Below are 18,120 nucleotides of genomic sequence, written 5' to 3' on the forward strand. Positions count from 1 at the left end.
CCCCCGCACGGCGCAGGCGATTAACGTCAGGTCGCTCTGACGTGCCGACGTCACGGCCTGGCTCGGGACGGGGCGGGTAGGAGGCGCCAGCAGTACCGATCCGGTCGCGGCCGTTAGCCCCTTCGGCCGCGCCCCGCCATGTTCAACGTGGAGAGCCTGGAGAGGGTCGAGCTCGGGGAGAGCCTCCTCACCTGGGTGAGTGCCGCGGCCGCCGGGCCCCTGCCTGGACCGCGCCCTGGCGCTCGGGCCGGCTCCAGCCCGGCCGGGGTCGGCAGAGCCCTGGCGGACCCGCCCCGCCTCGCCTCGCCTCGCCTCGGCTCGCCTCCCCTTGTGTCTAGCCGAGCTGCGGTGGGGCCGGCGGTCTGGGGGCTGCCCGGCGGGGCCCTCGGCCGCCTTGGCTCTTAGGGGGAACAAAGGAACGGGCGCCCCACGGCGCCGCGACCGGCACGGCGGGGTGGGCCGGGGCCTGTGGCGGCGCGGCCGGAGGAAGCGCGCCGAGGTGCGCCGCCCTCCGCCCCCCCCCCCCCCCCCCCCCTTGGTGCGCCCGGGCTCGGCCGGCGAGGTGTTGCCCGTAGCTTTGATCCTTCCCCCGCGACCCGCGCCCTTCCTGGCCTCGCTCCGGCGTGTCGGTGCCACGTTTTCCTAACCTGCCGGCTGGGCTGCGCAAGCTTTCTGACCAGAGACTTTCTTTTCGTCTGTTTCTATTCGTAAGTAGTGCTCGAGAGACAAAAATCACCTGTGAAGTCGAAGGCAATACAGGACCAGCACAAGAATTACCTTTTCCCCTTTCAGTGTTCGGAGCTTGGTCCGTAAACATCTTCAGATTGTGCTGTCATTCACAGAGCAGCTGAAGCGTAGTGGACGTTGAACCTGGGTTTGCAGCTACTCCGTAATTTGAGCAGTGACTGTAACACAGCCATGAAACTTGTTTTTCTGTAGCTGCGGATTTATTGGTTAGCTGTTTGGAACCACTGGATTTGGTTTGGGGGGTTCCCCACCGCCCCAAGCTAAATTGCCAAGGATATACCCACTATATGAAGCTCTGGAGTACAACTGATTGTTGAAGAGAAACAGATTTTTCTCTTTTAGATGTTTAGCCTGTGCAAGGCCAGAGCTGGCTAAAGCTGTGATGAGGATGAGTAAGTTACTGGGGAATGACAGGTTAAGTTTCTCCCTGAAAGTCAAAAGGGGATGAGCAAGGGAAGTTCAATGATTGTTAAAGGTGAGCAGGTGGCCTGGAAAGTAGAGAAGGCAGAGGTTTTGGGGAGCAGTGTGCCCCAGTGCTTCATACAGGTCTGGAATAAGTAACCCAGTTTCTCTTTCCTTCACGTTCCTGCCAATCTTTGCTGCAGCTGGCCACTTATCCTGCTTTTGGCTTCCCACGCTTTCTTTTTCAGGCATTGGGAATGGAAGTCTTCTTACTGATAGAATTCATGCGGAAGTTGGCGTGTGTGAATCCTTGCAAAGAAAGGCTGATTGAGAGGCTCAGTGCTAGGAGAAGGAGGAAGGTTTACTGGTGGGGGTGATGGAGGAAGGTCTGTTGCTACACGCTCCTAGTTTCCATGTGTTTTCGTTTTAGCTGTTTTAGAGATGCTTCTCTTGTGCTCTTTGGCAGTAAAGTAGTTGTGCCAATGGGAGAAGCATGCTTGAAAGCTTAACCTAGCAAGCGGTTGCAGTCCCAATGTGTTCTTAACTCCCCAGATTTCCAAGTAACCAACAGACTAGTTCTTTCCTCTGCATGTCGGACTACTTGTACTCAAAACATGTAAGCTGATGCAGAATGAAAGAGATTGAATTTTCTCTTGTATGGTATTGGCCTGTTACGAGTGATTTGAACTGTTGATCCTACCTATTATCCAATCGCAGGTTGGACAAAATTGTTAATGACTTGAGAATATTTTGTTAAAGTATAGCATCTGTGCAGAAGTCTGTGTCACATCTGAAAAGATTTCAAAACTAAAAATATTCCAATATTCTGTTACTTCAGTATGCTGTTCAAATTTGATTTTGAGGTGTTAATATTTCAATAAAGTTGTTTTTAAAACTTCATAAGGTTAAGGTGTTTGCGAGCTAGTGAGGGAGATGCTAAAATGCAGAGTCAGAAGGCAGTGGCTACTTCCCTGTTCCCCAAAAGAATTCTTTGTACAGCCAAATACAGTACAAACCAGTGGTTTATATGTGTTCGAGAGGATTGCTTTATCAACTTCCGCACATGTTCAAATGCGGTGGAAGCTGGATTAGTCTTGATAGAAAATAAGAGTCACTGCTTCTTGTTTGTGGAGATGAAGAGTACAAATGTATCTATATGAAATCTTCTGTGTTAGTGAAAATCTCTACTGATTTTCTTGCATTAAACAAAAAAAGTAGTGGAAAGAACTAGTGATTTTTCTGTTTGTTTGTTTGTTTTTCCTTGCCACATTTGAGGTTGGTAGTTGAGGCAATTGATTTGTTGAGCAGCAAACTTTACTGTTACCATTGAAAATAATTTGCGCTTTCTTAGAAAAGCTAAACCATTGAAAAAAATTACCTTGGCACATAAAGCTGTCCTGGAGAAGCAGACATAAAAATGGAAAGCTTAGAGAGAGAAAAATTGCAGCAACAGAAAAAGTCTTGTGGCATTGACCATCTGTAGGAATTATTACTCATCCATATGCTCATGTTTGAGCAGTAGTTAGTATTTATAATCTTTGGTCCTGAAACTATACCTATCCAGTGGAGTCTTGTCCTGTCTGTAGTAATAGTCCATGCAGATCCCTTTACATTTCTAACCTTTGCACCCCCTCAGATACTGAGTTAATCAAGAAACTAGCTGCATCTTTTTTTGGTTAGCAGAAATATTAGTAAATCCTTCTTAAACAGCATTAGAATTAGTCAACACATTTCTTAGATGAATGTGTGGAGTTCTGGGTTATTTTTACAATTTCAGTATTTTTGTGTGAATGTGGCTTTGAAACAGATTCAGTAAAAAAAAATGAAGAAAGATGGTTTCAGTTTATTCCAGGATATGTGAAACTTGCAAAAGAGGCAGTAAAGTTTTTTAGTCCGCAGTAAAACTGGCTGTATAAACAAGATGCTTTTTTTGCCTTGCTTTCGAGTCTCATAATGATTCTTGGGAAACCATTCATTTAGATGGGAGAATAGAGCTGGCTTAATTGCAGTTTATGCATACCTGGCATAGCCGATCTTTTCCATTATGCCAGAGAAGCTTGCTGTTCTTAAGAACTGGTTTAACCTCCCAGATTGCTTGCTTCACATTCATACAGAAGTACTTGAACTGGTTTGTCTGTGTTTTGAATAGATAAGGCTTTCCACAAGTCTGAGAACCGGTCCAGCTTAAGCTGAGTGTTTGCTCAGATGGATGTAGAGTGAGATGAAACTGCTCCTCCTTTTGCCAGCTCATGATTTTAATGAATGCAAATATCCCTCATGCCTCTTACCTTGCATGCCTGTGATTCCTGTTCTGTTATCTTTAAGCTGGAGCAAACTGCTTACCTGTGAATATGTTTTGTTTTATTCTTTAATATTTCACCAATGCCCCCATTTTTAACATTATGCTCTAGCTTGGGGTGTAACTGTCAGTTTTTTTACCTCTTCAACAGCATGGTCACATGGGTTCCTGAATAATTTTTGTTCAGGATTTTAAACAGCTGGGAGAGCTTTTGCTTCCTACCACTTTAGCAGGTGACCATGATGTTATTTTGAGGCAGCCAGGGTAGTGGCAACTTGAGTGAAACTGAGGAAAGGACTGGAGCCCAACTACTGACATCTCAAAGCTGATATTTATACTTCAGCAGTGGTTGCAGCCTGCTGTAATTGCAGAACTATTACTCTACCAAAAATCTCCCAGAAGCCTCTTCTGAGATTATTCTAGGCACTGTGGTATAGTTATCCAAGCTGCACTGCAGCCAAAGCAGCATAGAAAAACGTGGCTGTGGGGTAAACCTGCAATGATACTAAAATTGTTTCAGCAGATCTAATACAGATTTACAACATCTCTTCTCTTTAAAGCTTATGACTGGTCCACATATGAACACACGGACTTTTTTTTTTCTTCTCTTTTTTGTGTGTAGTGTCAGGAGTGCTTTTAAGTCAGATATATCACTGAGTCATTTCTTAAAATGTGGAGAACTATCAAATGTGCATGTGGCAGTTACACTTTAATACGTCTATATCTGAAATCAGTGTGATGGCTACAGGCTTTTGCTATGTAACCTGAGAAATTTTCTTTTTTAACATAGAACTAAGGTGTGATACTGAAAAGATTGCTTAGCATTGGTTTGTAAACAGCAGGATTCCTCAAAGAGGTCACTGCTGTCTGGTTATAAGTAGCAGATTGCTGTGGAGATGTCATGAACTTCCTTTCCTTCATTATGGTAAATACTTCTTATTTTGCCATGCGCTGCCTCTACCAAGCTGCATCTTGCCTGCTTTCTTTCTCTTCCAACCCTGAATGCCAAAACAGTTTCTGTGGTAGACAGGTTAAAACTTTTATAAGTGAGACTTTTGTAAATGCTGTACAAGGCCCCTGTTTAGGCACACTCCATTTTGAAAGCAGCACTCTGGCCATTTATGTGGTATCAATCCTTTGACCTTTCTCCTTTTTGGCTGAAAAATCTTCTCAGTACAGTGTATCTCTGTCTTCTGTGTGGTGGCCTATCCCCAGCTGGGAGGATTTGCCTGTGGTAGTCTGAAATATGGAGACCATGTGAGCAAGCACTGAAACAGATTTTGATTCTTCAGGAAGGCTGCTTGTAAATGCTTTGTAGCCACGCTTTTCAGAGAGGATCAAACCTGCTGAAATTTACTGGGAAAGCTGTGTTTTCTCCTACTGTCCAGTTACATCCTTTTTAGACTGTTCTTGATCCTTGTGCATCCATGGTTTTAAGTGCTCTTCTGGTTTCTTGTAGATTCCAAGATTGTAGGAGACTTGCTAAGCCTGTTTAAACTCTTTCTTCTTTCAATCCTTCATCATTGACCACAAAGTTGTATAGGGTTTCATTTTCTTCTGATGATATCATCTCATCAGCATGTCTTACCTCTTGAAGAAAACATCAAATTTCAGGAGTGGTTGATTGGGCTGGTGATGACAGCAGGTCAAGAAGATAGTTCTGTTTGAGTATGTTGCTGCTGAGACAGGGGAAAAAACACGGAGCTTGCCAGCAGTCATGGAGCATGGGTTGAGGTATCTGGCAGATCACAGCCCCTCTATCTGCTGTGACAGACCAGTAGGCTGAGCAAACTTTTTTATTTTTGATGACCTCTCAGGTAAAGAATTTGTTGTTGCACCTTTTTAGGGGTAGTTGTCCAAGAGTGATATTCTGAGCTTATCATTCACTGTGTTTGAAGAAGCTGGGGTGTCTAACACCATTATTATGTTATAGGCATTTTTTTGACCTATTGCTGAGAGGTCAAGCAGAGGCAGAAGAACTTCTCTTAAAGATTGTATTGTAGAGCAAGTGATAACAGGCTGATAATGTATGAATGTGATAATTAAAGATAATAAAGTACAGTTTGTATGTATTCCTTCCCCCACCTTCTTTTAAGTCAACAACAGGAAGGAAGGCTGAACACAGAGTTTGGCAGTGCAGACTTTATTCTTCATGTGTGCATTGTGACAGTGTTAGATTTTCATTCTTTGTGGCCTTGTCCCAAATTCTGCCTTTTTTTCAATTTACTCCTTTCTGAAGAGCTGCTCTATAGCAGTGGTACATTTATAACAATTGCTAGTTCTCTGAAGAAAAAAAAAAACCACACGTAGATGTGATTCAGTATGTGCTCAATTTCAGCTCCCAGTTCTGCCCCCTCATTTTTCTGGGGGGGGATTGCAAGATGTTGCTTGAGGAAGAAACAGATTTTGCTGCTGAGAACTGTGAACCTTGAACAGTATAAAGGAAACAACTTTTCTGTTAGCTTGTTAATCTCAAGGTGGGAGGTGAGGAGAGAAAGCTGTTTCTATCTTCTTTTTGAAATATTTAAACAGTTGTTTCAAAGAGATGAAGTCAAATTGTGAATTTTGCACAATTATCTTTGTCTTTCTTTCTGCGAGACAGTTTTGAGGCTCTTGAACTGGAAGATAATATTCTGACATTTTATTCTTCCTGGACCATCAAAAGTATTTGCTGCTATGTGTTGGACTTCTGTAGAGCAATTGCAGACTTTCAAGTTGTGGAGCAGGAGAAGGAGAAGAAAAGGGGCCCAAGACTCAATTGCACTTGCTGCTATCTGCTTTCTTGGCTGAGCCGAGGGCTCTTGAGTACTGTGATAGTTTAGAAAGACTTAACTAACTTTGGTTTGCCTGCAGCTTCAGAGCCTAAGTCCAGGGTTGCTTAATCAAATTGATTTGCAAGTCCTAGTCATTAATTAAAAAAAACCCAGCGAGGTTATTGGCCACACAGCAACTAACACTAGCACAAGGTTAAGGCAGGAATGCTTGGCTGGAAGTGAGGGGAAGAGGGTAGTAGCGTCTTTCTTGCGGCTTTTGTTGCCGACAGCCTGGCAGGTCCTGCCATACAGGAAAGGGAAAGGAATTAACGCCTTCCCCAGCCTACTGGTAGTGGTTTCCTCCCCTGCAGAGTATGCGTGTGCTGTTTTCATGTCTGCCTTACTTTGCCAAATGTGATTTAGTCATTCCTGAGTTACTTAGTGCTTCTTGTTTGGGGCAATGAACAAGAGACAGCATGGAGAGGGGGAGGAAGGTTTTGGTGGAAGCAAAAGCTCTCTAAGGTTAAAGGTGGAGGGAGTCCAGCCAGCACTCCGCTTCTGCATGTGGCAGGCAAAAGCTTCTGAATGAATACAAAGCTGGAGTTGTGTTTCAGTGGACTAGCTGGGGCCACAAAAGGATGGCAGCCTTTCAAAAGGAGCGCACAGGAAGTGTTTTTGGAGTGGTGCATGTAGTGGAGCAAGTATTGCACAAAAAGGTGAATTGTAAATCTGATGATAATGTGCTTCAGCCGTAGAATTCGTAGGGCTCTTTCATGCCCTGTAGCTGCAAGCTTCTTTGCAAGTGTACGCTACGCTGGAAGTGTAGTGCTTTGTGTCCTCTGTGGAAGTCCCATTGACTGTTTGGAGCTAAATCTGTGAGCTAAATCTGTCAGGGTGGCTAGGTTGAGATACTTAAGGTAAACAAGTGGGTATTCACACCCCGTGTGATGTATGTTTTGGGGGCATTAGATCTGGGAAATGAGCATCTGTATTTTATTCATTGCAGAGTTGCAAAGTGTTAAATGGGTTATAGCCCTTCCTGCATTCCTGGATTGCATAAGATAAACCTTTGAGTGAACTTGTTTGCCATGGCAGCAAGGTATCCATAGTTTTACTTCAGGACAGGATTAAGTAGAAATAAGTTTGTGTTTAACTGCAACAGAGATTATGGTGGTTTTATCAATGCTACTGCCCCTTTGGTGGTTAGAAAAAAAACCCATCAGGACTTGATTATTCCAGCATGATTCAGCTGATTTTATTTTATGGACAATGCCAAAAGATGGCAGCCTGTTCCATGGTGGCTCCTGTCTTCCTTAAGGAATCATGAAATTTGGTCAGCCTCTGAAAAATCTTGTTCTGCTTATCTACACAGTCTCCATGAAGTTCAGGAAAATGTTTGCTGTAATATAAATCCTGGAAATGGAGAAGACTTGAACAGGAAGATATGCTAAATTTAGTGGTGTGCTATACATCTGCGTTACCAGTTCTAGAATCTGTTAAGTCTGAAATTCTTAGCCTGATGAAAACTCATTGCCAACTCTCTTGGAATCCTATATTTTAGCTGCTAAGTCTTTCTTACTCTTGTGATCCTGTGAAAGACTGTTTCCACACTGATCAGAAAGTTTGTGCAGATGGTATTTCAGTAGAGCTTACTGCTCTTGGATTCATCTTCTCTGCCTTTGGGGGAGAGTTCTTTATTCCGCCTGTCAATAGACAGTACTTTTCATCTAAATTATAGCTGCAAGAGGGTGGAGTTGTGGGCTTTAAATAGTTATTGTTCTTTTTCTGTGTTTTGCAAGGGCAAAGCTGTCATCTATGTTCACTTTTTTTTTAAGTAATATTAGAAATATGTATGAATTTGGACTACTAGTATGCAGAGTTTTTCTGACTAACCACTAGCTGAGGAGTTAGTGGACTTTGCTTTGCTTTATACCATCAAACAGAAGCTGTGCCTTGCTGCCTGTTCTTTGTCTTAGTATGGATTGATTTGGGCACATTTGCCTGGTGCTATTCAGGTAGTATTCTAGTATTCTAGTAGCTTAGCAGTCTTCATTCAGGACAAAAAGAATTTTGCTCTTTTGTTCATTGAGCACTGTTCTGCTATTTGTATTTAACACCTGCTTTTAGAGAACAGTTCCATTATCCTCCTTTGGTGAAACTTCAAGCATCCCAGTTCTATGGGTTGCATTATAATCTAGGCTTCTGTAAGTCAAAGAGTGCTGAAGACAGAGGATATCCTACACGTCCTATGTTTAAAGTGACATCACTTTAACTATGTTATATATGTCAACTCTGGGTAATAGAGATGGAAATTTTTGCACTCTGATCAGCAGAGGAAGCCATTGGTTCACTTCTTGTAAACCCTGCCATGTGTTTTCTTCCATGAGAAGATGTTTCTAGTCTTGAAAGGCACCGTTTTGGGTTTCTAAAGTTCATTGGTGCTTGGTGGAGTGTGAATGCGTCTATCCTATAAATGTGGGTGTATTGAGGTAATGTTTGGCAGTTTTGCACTTATTAATAGCTTGTATGTTGAGAAAAGAAGAGAAAGCATCAATGGTAGCTATTACTTTTAAACAAAACATGATTAAGTAGATGAAAGCTTGGAAAGAACTGTTGGTTTACAGTACTGTGTTAGGCCTTCCTATTATGTATCCTATTTTCATTTTATCTTCATCAGAAATGCTGTGTAATATTCTCTTTCATCAGCTGGCTCATCTGGCTTTCAACTGAAAACAAGAATACATTCATTTTCTCCCCAGGAGTTGGTAGATTAGCTTGTCTTCTCATGGATGTTTCTGGAATTGTTAAACCAAACATCATTCAGTCTTGAGACTCAGTTCATTGTATCTCAATGATGTGTCATACTTGAACACTTCAGTTAGCAGCAGTTTAGTGGCAGTGCCAAGATAGTGCAGTAATAACTGGTTTGTGCTGTCATGGTGCTCTCATTTCACAGTTCTTTAGGAAGTAAGCTTTAGTCAAGGTATCTTTTCTACTTTCTGCACTGTATTTCTGCAAAGGAAGTATTTAATCTTTGGAAAACTTAAATTATGAATGAAATAATTTGATTGAGACCTTTCATGGCTTTGACCTATTCAAGTATTTGGCGTCAAACACAGTATATATAAAATGAGAAGGAAATTACTAAAAATAATGTTAAACTCCTCCTCCCTGAAGAATCCCCACCCTGGCCAGTAATGTAAAGACCTTGCCATTTTGTTGTTTGGCTAATTGAGTGCCTAACATTACAGCTGGATTGCAAAGTAACTCTTGAGATTTTAATGATGAAAGTTTGACAGCCTAAAAATCAGCCAAAACATCTGGAAATTCAAATCATGGAATAAAACTGTTGCTTGTTGGAGAGTCTGGATCCCCTTTGTTTGCTTCATGCAGTCTGCTGCTGTCTTGGAAAGCATGAAAAAATAGCTTATGGCATGACTATCCAAGTAGAAGACAGCACTGCTACCAACTGGGAGGAGAAGAGTGGTGAAGAAACCTTAAAGTTGTCCAGAAGCACAGGATCTGGTTATAGGATAGGAATCCAATTCTCTTTGTGACAGGTCTGGCTCAATAGAAGAATTTGGCATCTGAGGAAGAACAACTTCCTGTTGTTCCAGGCATTGAAGCTGAGTGAAATTTGTTTTAGTGGGATTCTTGCAGATGTCATAGGTAATATTGGGTAAATGTATGAGGACAGAAGTATCCAACCATCCTTAATCTTCTCTGCCGCTTTGCTCTTTCAAGTGTTCTTGCTAATGGCTTGAGTAGTGATTTGCATCCAACCCAGTGAGGCTGGTTTCTTTCTTGTTTTTTACTCCTTTTAGCCACTTCTCCCTGTCTTAGCTGTGTGATCTGTTTCTTCTGTGGTGATACAGTATTGTTCTAGGCTCTACATGGCAGCTAGTTGTAAGCTTGCATAGTCATTTCCAAAAATGTAGGGAAATAATGGGTAAATAATTCTAAAGGATCATTTATAAGTTGGGGAGTACTTTGATAAATAACTAATTAGAAAGTGGGCATTACCTTTTGTTGTGTTTGTGCATAAGGTAACCAGTCACACAGTGTTTTATCTGCTAAGAACTTCTAATAAAGATTTCAGGTATTATTACAAAAGAATACATAAAAGGTCTATTGTGCAACTGCACCAGCAATAAAAACCAAGCTATGTATATAATCACTGTGCAAAGAGCAGGTCTTTCATTAACTCTTAGTGTTGAGAAGGGAAAGGTGCTGGAGAGGTTTTTGGTTTTGGTTTTGGTTTTTTTTAGTCTTTTTGGGGGAAGGCTGTTGGGGTGGTTTGGGTTTTCTTCTGTTTGGGGTTTTTTTTTGTTTGTTTGTTTTCCTCCAGCTTCATGGGATACTAAATTCCCCACCACAACTTTTATACTGGTCTTCAGCTACTGTCCTTGAGAACTGAGTGTTTTTCCAGTTCTGACCTTCATATCATGAGTATTTTTCATGCCTCCTATCCTTTGTAGCTAACAAATCCTCACTAGTCATATAGGTAATCTGGAACCGTAACTCAGATTTTCTAAGGTTCTGACTTCCTGCAGCAATTTAGTCCCCAGTGATAGCCTCCTTCACATTGAAACAGTCACCTGCTACTCCTTATTCTAAGGTTTGTATAAAAATTGACAGCTCATGTTCATGGCTGTGTGAGTCAGAGGTCTGGATTAATACTTAATAAAATCAGAGAACCCTCTTCTGCCATTACGTGATAGTTGATGGAAGGTGTGAAGGCCTACTAGACCTAGTGATTGAGCCAAGTGGTTGGTGGGGTTTTCTTCCCTTTTTTCTCCAGACTCTTGTCTGATAGAATCATAGAACAGTTTGGGTTGGAAGGGACCTTTAAAGTTCATCTGGTCTAACCTGCCTGAAATGAGCAGGGACATCTTCAACTAGATCAGGTTGCTCAGAGCCCTGTCCAACCTGACCTTGAAGGTTTCTAGGGATGGGGCATCTACCACCTCTCTGGGCAGCCTCTTCCAGTGTTTTACCACCCTCATTGTAAAAAATGTCTTCCTTATATCTAGTCTGGATCTACCCTCTTTCAGTTTAAAACCATTACACCTTGTCCTGTCGCAACAGGCTCTACTAAAAAGTCCGTCCCCATCTTTCTTATAAGCCCCATTTAAGTATTGAAGAGCCACAATAAGGTCTTCCCGGAGCCTTCTCTTCTCCAGGCTGAACAACTCCAACTCTCTCAGCCTTTCCTCATAGGAGAGGTGTTCCATCCTTCTGACCATTTTTGTGGCCCTCCTCTGGACCCGTTCCAACAGGTCCATGTCTTTCCTGCGCTGAGGACTCCAGAGCTGGGGTCCCACCAGAGCGGAGTAGAGGGGGAGAATCACCTCCCTCGACCTGATGGTCATGCTTATTTTGATGCAACCCAGGATATGGTTGGCTTTCTGGACTGCAAGTGCACATTCTGGCTCACATTCAGCTTTTCATCCACCAGTACCCCCAAGTCCTTCTCTGCAGGGCTGCTCACAAACCCTTTCATTCCCCAGCCTGTATGGGTGCCAGGGGTTGCCATGACCCAGGTGCAGGACCTTGCGCTTGGCCTTGTTGAACCTAAGAGGTTCACATGGGTCCACTTCTTGAGCTTGTCCAGGTCTTTCTGGATGGCATCCTGTCCCTCAGGCATGATGGCAAGGCTCCACATAGTGGTACAGGAAGTGGGGAAAAAAAAGAATCATAACAGGGAATGGGAATTAATTTACAGCTCTGGGCAGCTAACGATGGGGGCAGTATTGCAAACACTCGAGAAGCAGGAGCAGTTGCAGCAGGATGAGAGAGAAGTCTTCCGGGAGGAAACACATCACAATGCACAGGAACGGCAGTGTTTTAACAGCTGTTATTGAATAGCTGTTTAGAGGCACACACAGAAAAATATTTACTTCTTTGCCTCCACAGATGGACTCTGCTTCTGCATTGCCACATTATTATTGTTCTCCCTCCTGAACTCTACTGTTACTTAAAGTGGTTTAGTGTTTTGTAGAACTATCTGAGAATGGTATAGGAGTTTAACTTTGAAATAAATTAGTAAAGCTGTTTTATGTAGGTTTTTTTTGCAAGAAAATTTGTTACTGTCGTATCTCTGAAGGATTTGAAAAAGATACAGTTCCTTTAAGAGTTGAATAAATGTTTTGTAGCAGAAATTTGACACCTTAATTGAAATATTATGCTGTCTATTCCTTTCCTATGCAAGCAAAGACATTTATTACAAAAATTAAATGTATGTGAAGAAACAAGTCATATAATGAGTTTTAGTCTTTCTTTAAGTTTTCAGACTGGTTACCTGAGCCTTAATGACAGTTTTGACCTTTTCTTGTGTATAAATTATGGGGGAAGTATGATGATAAAATTAGTTACAAAAGAGCAGAGAGTATGCATCTTGTTTCTCTGTGTCATGGAAATAGGCTTAGCAACCTTTCTTCCTCTATCAGTGTCATGGTATCTCCTACGTACACTTTTGTTTAGTCAAGGAGGTGTTTCATACATCAAGATACAAAATGGATTTTAAAAAATCTGATTAGTTTGCAATCTGTTTGAAGACCTCCTTAATGTTGGTATTGCTTATTTGAAAAGAGCATTTAATTTTGTCTATTTTTGAAAAATCATAATAGTAGTAGTTCTTAAGTGATTTTTTGATTTGGCTATTGTGCAGCAAAGTAATTTAAATACTCATTATTTAAGTATAATATGCAGAATTAGAAACAAGTTTTCATTGTCTGTGCTTGAGAATTTTATTGTTGTAGCATCTTGAACTTCTTCAAGCATAAGCGTCCATGTTGTCATTACAGGGTTTTTTTGCTAGGAAGTGCTATTTCCTGTTTAATGTGTTGCTGAGTTTGTGGATTCAGACTCAGTTGTCTCTGTATTCTTTCAACAGTATTGCCACAATTTAGAGGTTGTAGGTAAATGCAATTTTCTGGTGAAACACAGCAATTTGATGTTATATCCCGTTATGTGCTGTTTTCCATGTGTGTGGGGGGGGGGGTTCCCACTGACCCACCCTGATTTTCACCTAGTGTCTTGGCCATCTTTGATGGCTCCTTGATTCCCTGGAGAAATGAGGAGCTGTGTTTTCTGGGTAGCTCAGACCAAGCTATAGGAAAATCTACTGAATCTGACGTGTAGAAGTCACTTCTGTCTGTTTCGTGTGCCACACAGTAATTTGTTCTTGTACTCTTGGAACACAGACATCATTCAGGACTCTTTGCTGGTCACTGTTGAACTTGCTCAGCAAACATGCTCTGAGAGCTGGTTTGTTTTTTGGTTTTGGGGGTTTTTTTTGGCACTTTGTGGACATCATTGCTGTTTTTTTTTTTTTTGTAATTGAGTGCTAGGTTTTTTTCCTTTCAGAGTAAAGGAAAGAAAGGAACATTCACCTAGGTACTGGTTTTCCAAATTAATGTTAAATGGTGTTGCCAGAGTCCTTATGTGACATTCCAAAGTTATTATGAGAATCTGGATATCGTGCTCTTGATTTTTTTGAGAGCCTTTTCTTCAAAAAAGGACCTGCAAAATTTCCCACTGTTATGTATCTTACAATAAAAGACAGTTCATATATCTAGAGGGCATTTATTGGGAAATGGCTTGGACCAGCATTGGTGTTTCAAATGCCACTAAAGCATGAATGGTTGTACATTATGTTCAGAAAAAAATGGTTGATATATCTAACATTTATGTAGCCTGAAGTTGCAAGCTGTCTTGTAGGCTTTCTTACCCCTGGTGCATATGAGTAGTGCTTCCTACAAATCATAGAATCATAGAATCATTTAGGTTGGAAAAGACCTTCAAGATCATCAAGTCCAACCGTCATCCATGCCCACTAAACCATGTTATGGAGTGCCCCATCTATGCACTTTTTGAATGCCTCCAGGGATGGTGACTCAACCACTTCCTTGGGCAGCCTGTTCCAATGTCTGACAACCCTCTCAGTAAAGAAATTTTTCCTAATATCTAACCTAAATCTTCCTTGCCGCAACTTGAGGCCATTTCCTCTCGTCCTATCTCCAGCCACCTGACAGAAGAGACCAGGACCCACCTCACTACAACCTCCTTTCAGGTAGTTGTAGGGAGTGATAAGGTCTCCCCTCAGCCTCCTCTTCTCTAGACTAAACAGCCCCAGCTCCCTCAGCCGCTCCTCATAAGACATATGCTCCAGGCCCCTCACCAACTTGGTTGCCCTTCTCTGAACACGCTCCAGCAGCTCAATGTCTTTCCTTTAGTGAGGGGCCCAAAACCAAACACAGTACTTGAGGTGCAGCTTCACCAGTGCTGAATACAGGGGAACAATCACTTCCCTGCTCCTGCTGGCCACACTATTTCTGATGCAGGCCAGGATGCCGTTGGCCTTCTTGGCTACCTGGGCACACTGCTGGCTTATATTCAGCTGGCTGTCAACCAGCACCCCCAGGTCTTTCTCTGCCAGGCAGCTTTCCAGCCACTCTTCCCCAAGCCTGTAGCACTGCATAGGGTTGCTGTGACCCAAGTGCAGGACCTGGCACTCGGCCTTGTTGAACTTCACATGACTGGCCTCTGCCCATCAATCCAGCCTGTCCAGATCTCTCTATAGAGCGAATAAGCCCAGGCTTTCCCTAGGAGGAGGATAACAGCAGAGAGTATTAGGCAGATACCCTCCAAATGACATGTCATCAAAACTGTTTTCACAAAACTTATCTGCATCCTTTTAAAATAATGTTCATTTAAAGTAAATGATCAAATATCTTAGACCAGTTGAAAAGACTGTGCTGAAGCAGAAAGGCTCTTTTCCGCACCAAGGGAGGAAGTGAGAAAAGAGCTTTGCCTTGTGTGTTTGTATGTTTGCTGATATGGTAGGGGGAGGGTTTCAGATAGCCTGTATGCTATATGCATGAAAATGGAGTTGATGAATAGAAGCCATACAGAAATTATGTCTATTGATGAGTGGCTTTCTAAGAGATTATTCTTGCTCCTGCGTAATCTAGAATATTGCACAACATCCTCAGAAAATTAACCTTAGGTTGGTCTCAGTAAGTGTGTTCAGTGTGCAGTCTGTGGAGGGGAATTTTTTATGAACTAACTCATCATTAGTCTTAAGTAATTCTGTTATCAAACAGCTAGGTCCTATGGTCCTTGCCATTCCCCTTCAGAACAGCAGCATTTTCAGATCTTAGCTTCCATCTGAAGACCAGAGGTGTGCCATTATATGGACCTTACTGGCTGTCACTATGTTAATAAAATACCCTGAAGTATTCAGAACACTAGTAGTACGTAGATCCACTAGAGCTTAGCAGTGTTGTGCTGTCCTCTTCCATCTGATAGTAGGGAATAGTTAAGTCTGGACTATGTATGTCCATTATGTTTGATCTTCTGGTTGTGGGGAGCCTATGAGAGTTTTGAGCTATCAGTGTTACTTCTAAATGCTGAGTTTCTTACATATGTTCGTAGAGAGAGTGTACTTGAATTTACACTCCAGAAGCACTTGAATGGGAGAACAGCAGGCCCAGTGACATTCCAAATTAGAAAATGCTGTGGAAAATTTGTCTTTTGGAGAATGTACTGGTGTTGTTTGTAGCAAAGTTCACAAGTTTCTGAAAATAAAGATGCTAAGCCCTGTGAGTAGTTCATTTCCTTGATTGCTGTTAAATCTAAAGCTTCTTAATTCCTAACTTGTACACTAAACATGTGGGGTTTACTCTGTTCTATTTGCTATTTGGTAGCATTTTTTTTTTTTACTTTTGAAAGTCCCTTGACATTAAAGTAGAAGAAGATAACCTTTTCCTTCCTCCTACAGATCCAGACGTTTAATGTTGAGGCACCATGCCAGACTGTGGAAGATTTAACGAATGGGGTTGTGATGGCACAGGTTCTTCAAAAAATGTAAGAAATTATTTCATGAATTAAAAACACACAGTTTCATTGTCTATACATTTTTCTGTATCTAAGTATTTTAGTTCAAACTTGGCTGGAATTCCATAAGGATATGGCTTTTCCTATGCTTAGACAGTACTTTAATCTGGAACATGACTAATATGGGGGGGGGTTTTCCTATAGTTTTCAGATAACTATCTTAAATGCAAAAAAAGTAAATAAAGTTTTGTTTTAGGGAGGTATTTGTTCAAGTGTGAGCTTACTGCAAAGTAAGTTGGATTAAAACTAAGCTTACAAATTCAAACTTTTTTAAAAAGTTGGAACCAGTGCAGGGTAAGGTGTTGGGCCCTGATAATTGTTGCAAACTACAGTCAGTGTATCAGTAATGTTAGAATTAGTTTCGTGCAATAAAAGTTCTGTGATGAACTGAATGGAACTGTCAATTTAGTTGTTTGCAAAGATACTATGTTCTTTACAGTAAGTGAAGGAATAATAGCTGTTACACTAGATAATGGTTTTGTTCTTTTGAACTTTAAGATCAGTTAGGGTAAAATGCATTAGTTCAACATCTCAGTGTAATCTAGGATGTTTCTGGGGACTACAGATATGAATCTGAAAGTAGCTATATGCAGAATTACCTGTTTTCACAGAAAAACAACTTTTTATTGTTAATTAGAAACTTAAGCAGCACTTACTAAAGTCAGCAGTCCAAATGGAGCACGCCAGTTCCTACAGGCCTGTTTTTTGTTGTTTTTTTTTTTTTTAAAAAGGATACACTTTATTCCTTTTAACATGAAGAGGGTACTGTCTTGAGTGTAAATGCAGAATAAAATGTTTTCTGTGTAATTTGTTGAAAATGAAGACTGGACAGGTACAGAATAGATATGAACAGTTTTCTGTTAGAGTTCTTATGGTTTGCATCAAAGAATTGTAGAGTAGTTGATGTTGAAAGGCACCTCTGGAGTGTTTAATCCAACTCACCTGCTCAAAGCAGAGTCTGCTAGAGCAAGTTCCCCTAGGATTGTATCCAGTCAGATTTTGAGCATATGGAAGGATAGAGACTCCACAGCCCCTATGGGCTACTTGTTCCAGTATTCAATTGCCCTCACAGTTTAAAAACAACATCCCCCCCCCCCCCCCCCCAAACAAAACAAAAAGCTGGGGACAGTTTTTTCTCTATGTTCAGGTGGAAGTACTTGTCTTTCAGTTTGTGCCCACTGCTGTCCTGGTTTCATCTGGGATAGAGTTAATTGTTTTCCTAGTAGCTGGTACAGTGCTATGTTTTGAGTTCAGTATGTGAAGAATGTTGATAACACTGATGTTTTTAGTTGTTGCTAAGTAATATTTAGTCTAAAGTCAAGGATTTTTCAGCTTCTCTTGCCCAGCCAGCAAGAAAGCTGGAGAGGCACAAGAAGTTGGCACAGGACACAGCCAGGGCAGCTGACCCAAGGTGGCCAACGGGGTATTCCATACCATGTGATGTCACATCTAGTATATAAACTGGGGGGAGTGGGGGCGGGGGGATCGCTGCTTGGGGACTAACTGGGCGTCTTATCGGTGGGTGGTGAGCAATTGCACTGTGCATTATCTGTATATTCCAGTCCTTTTATCATTACTGCTGTCACTTTATTAGTGTTATCATTATCATAATTAGTTTCTTCTTTTCTGTTCTATTAAACTGTTCTTATCTCAACCCATGAGTTTTACTTCTTTTCCTGATTTTCTCCCCCATCCCACTGGGTTGCGGGGGAGTGAGTGAGCGGCTGTGTGGTGCTTTGTTGCTGGCTGGGGTTAAACCATGACAACTGCCTCTTGTCTGTTCACTGGACACCACTGAGAAGATTATGTGAGGGTATAAAGAAGGAGCCATCAGGTATTTATACACAGGATTGACAAGATCCCACTGAGCCTTCTCTTCTTGAGCCTAAACAGACAGCTTGCTCAGTCTCACCTCATATGGCAGATGCTCCAGTCTGTTAATCATCTTAATTGCCCTTTGCTGAGCTCCCTTGTATGTCCAGGTCTCTCTCATACTGGGGAGCCCAGGACAGCACTTCA

At 41.9% G+C, this 18,120-nt stretch overlaps 1 protein-coding gene across 7 annotated transcripts in view; it reads left to right on the plus strand.

Moving 5' to 3' along the window:
* The first annotated feature begins 22 nt into the window (after window positions 1-22).
* HOOK3 (hook microtubule tethering protein 3) overlaps window positions 23-18,120 on the plus strand; it is a 103,146-nt gene continuing 85,048 nt past the window's right edge. For all 7 annotated transcript variants that reach the window (XM_052775857.1, XM_052775862.1, XM_052775860.1 and 4 more), the window contains exons 1-2: window positions 23-195; window positions 15,986-16,071. In XM_052775857.1, coding sequence (XP_052631817.1) covers window positions 139-195; window positions 15,986-16,071 — 143 coding nt within the window. In that variant the 5' untranslated portion in view covers window positions 23-138. The remainder of the gene's footprint in view (window positions 196-15,985; window positions 16,072-18,120) is intronic.

This window comes from Harpia harpyja, chromosome Z, assembly GCF_026419915.1.
Source record: "Harpia harpyja isolate bHarHar1 chromosome Z, bHarHar1 primary haplotype, whole genome shotgun sequence".
Taxonomy (NCBI): domain Eukaryota; kingdom Metazoa; phylum Chordata; class Aves; order Accipitriformes; family Accipitridae; genus Harpia; species Harpia harpyja.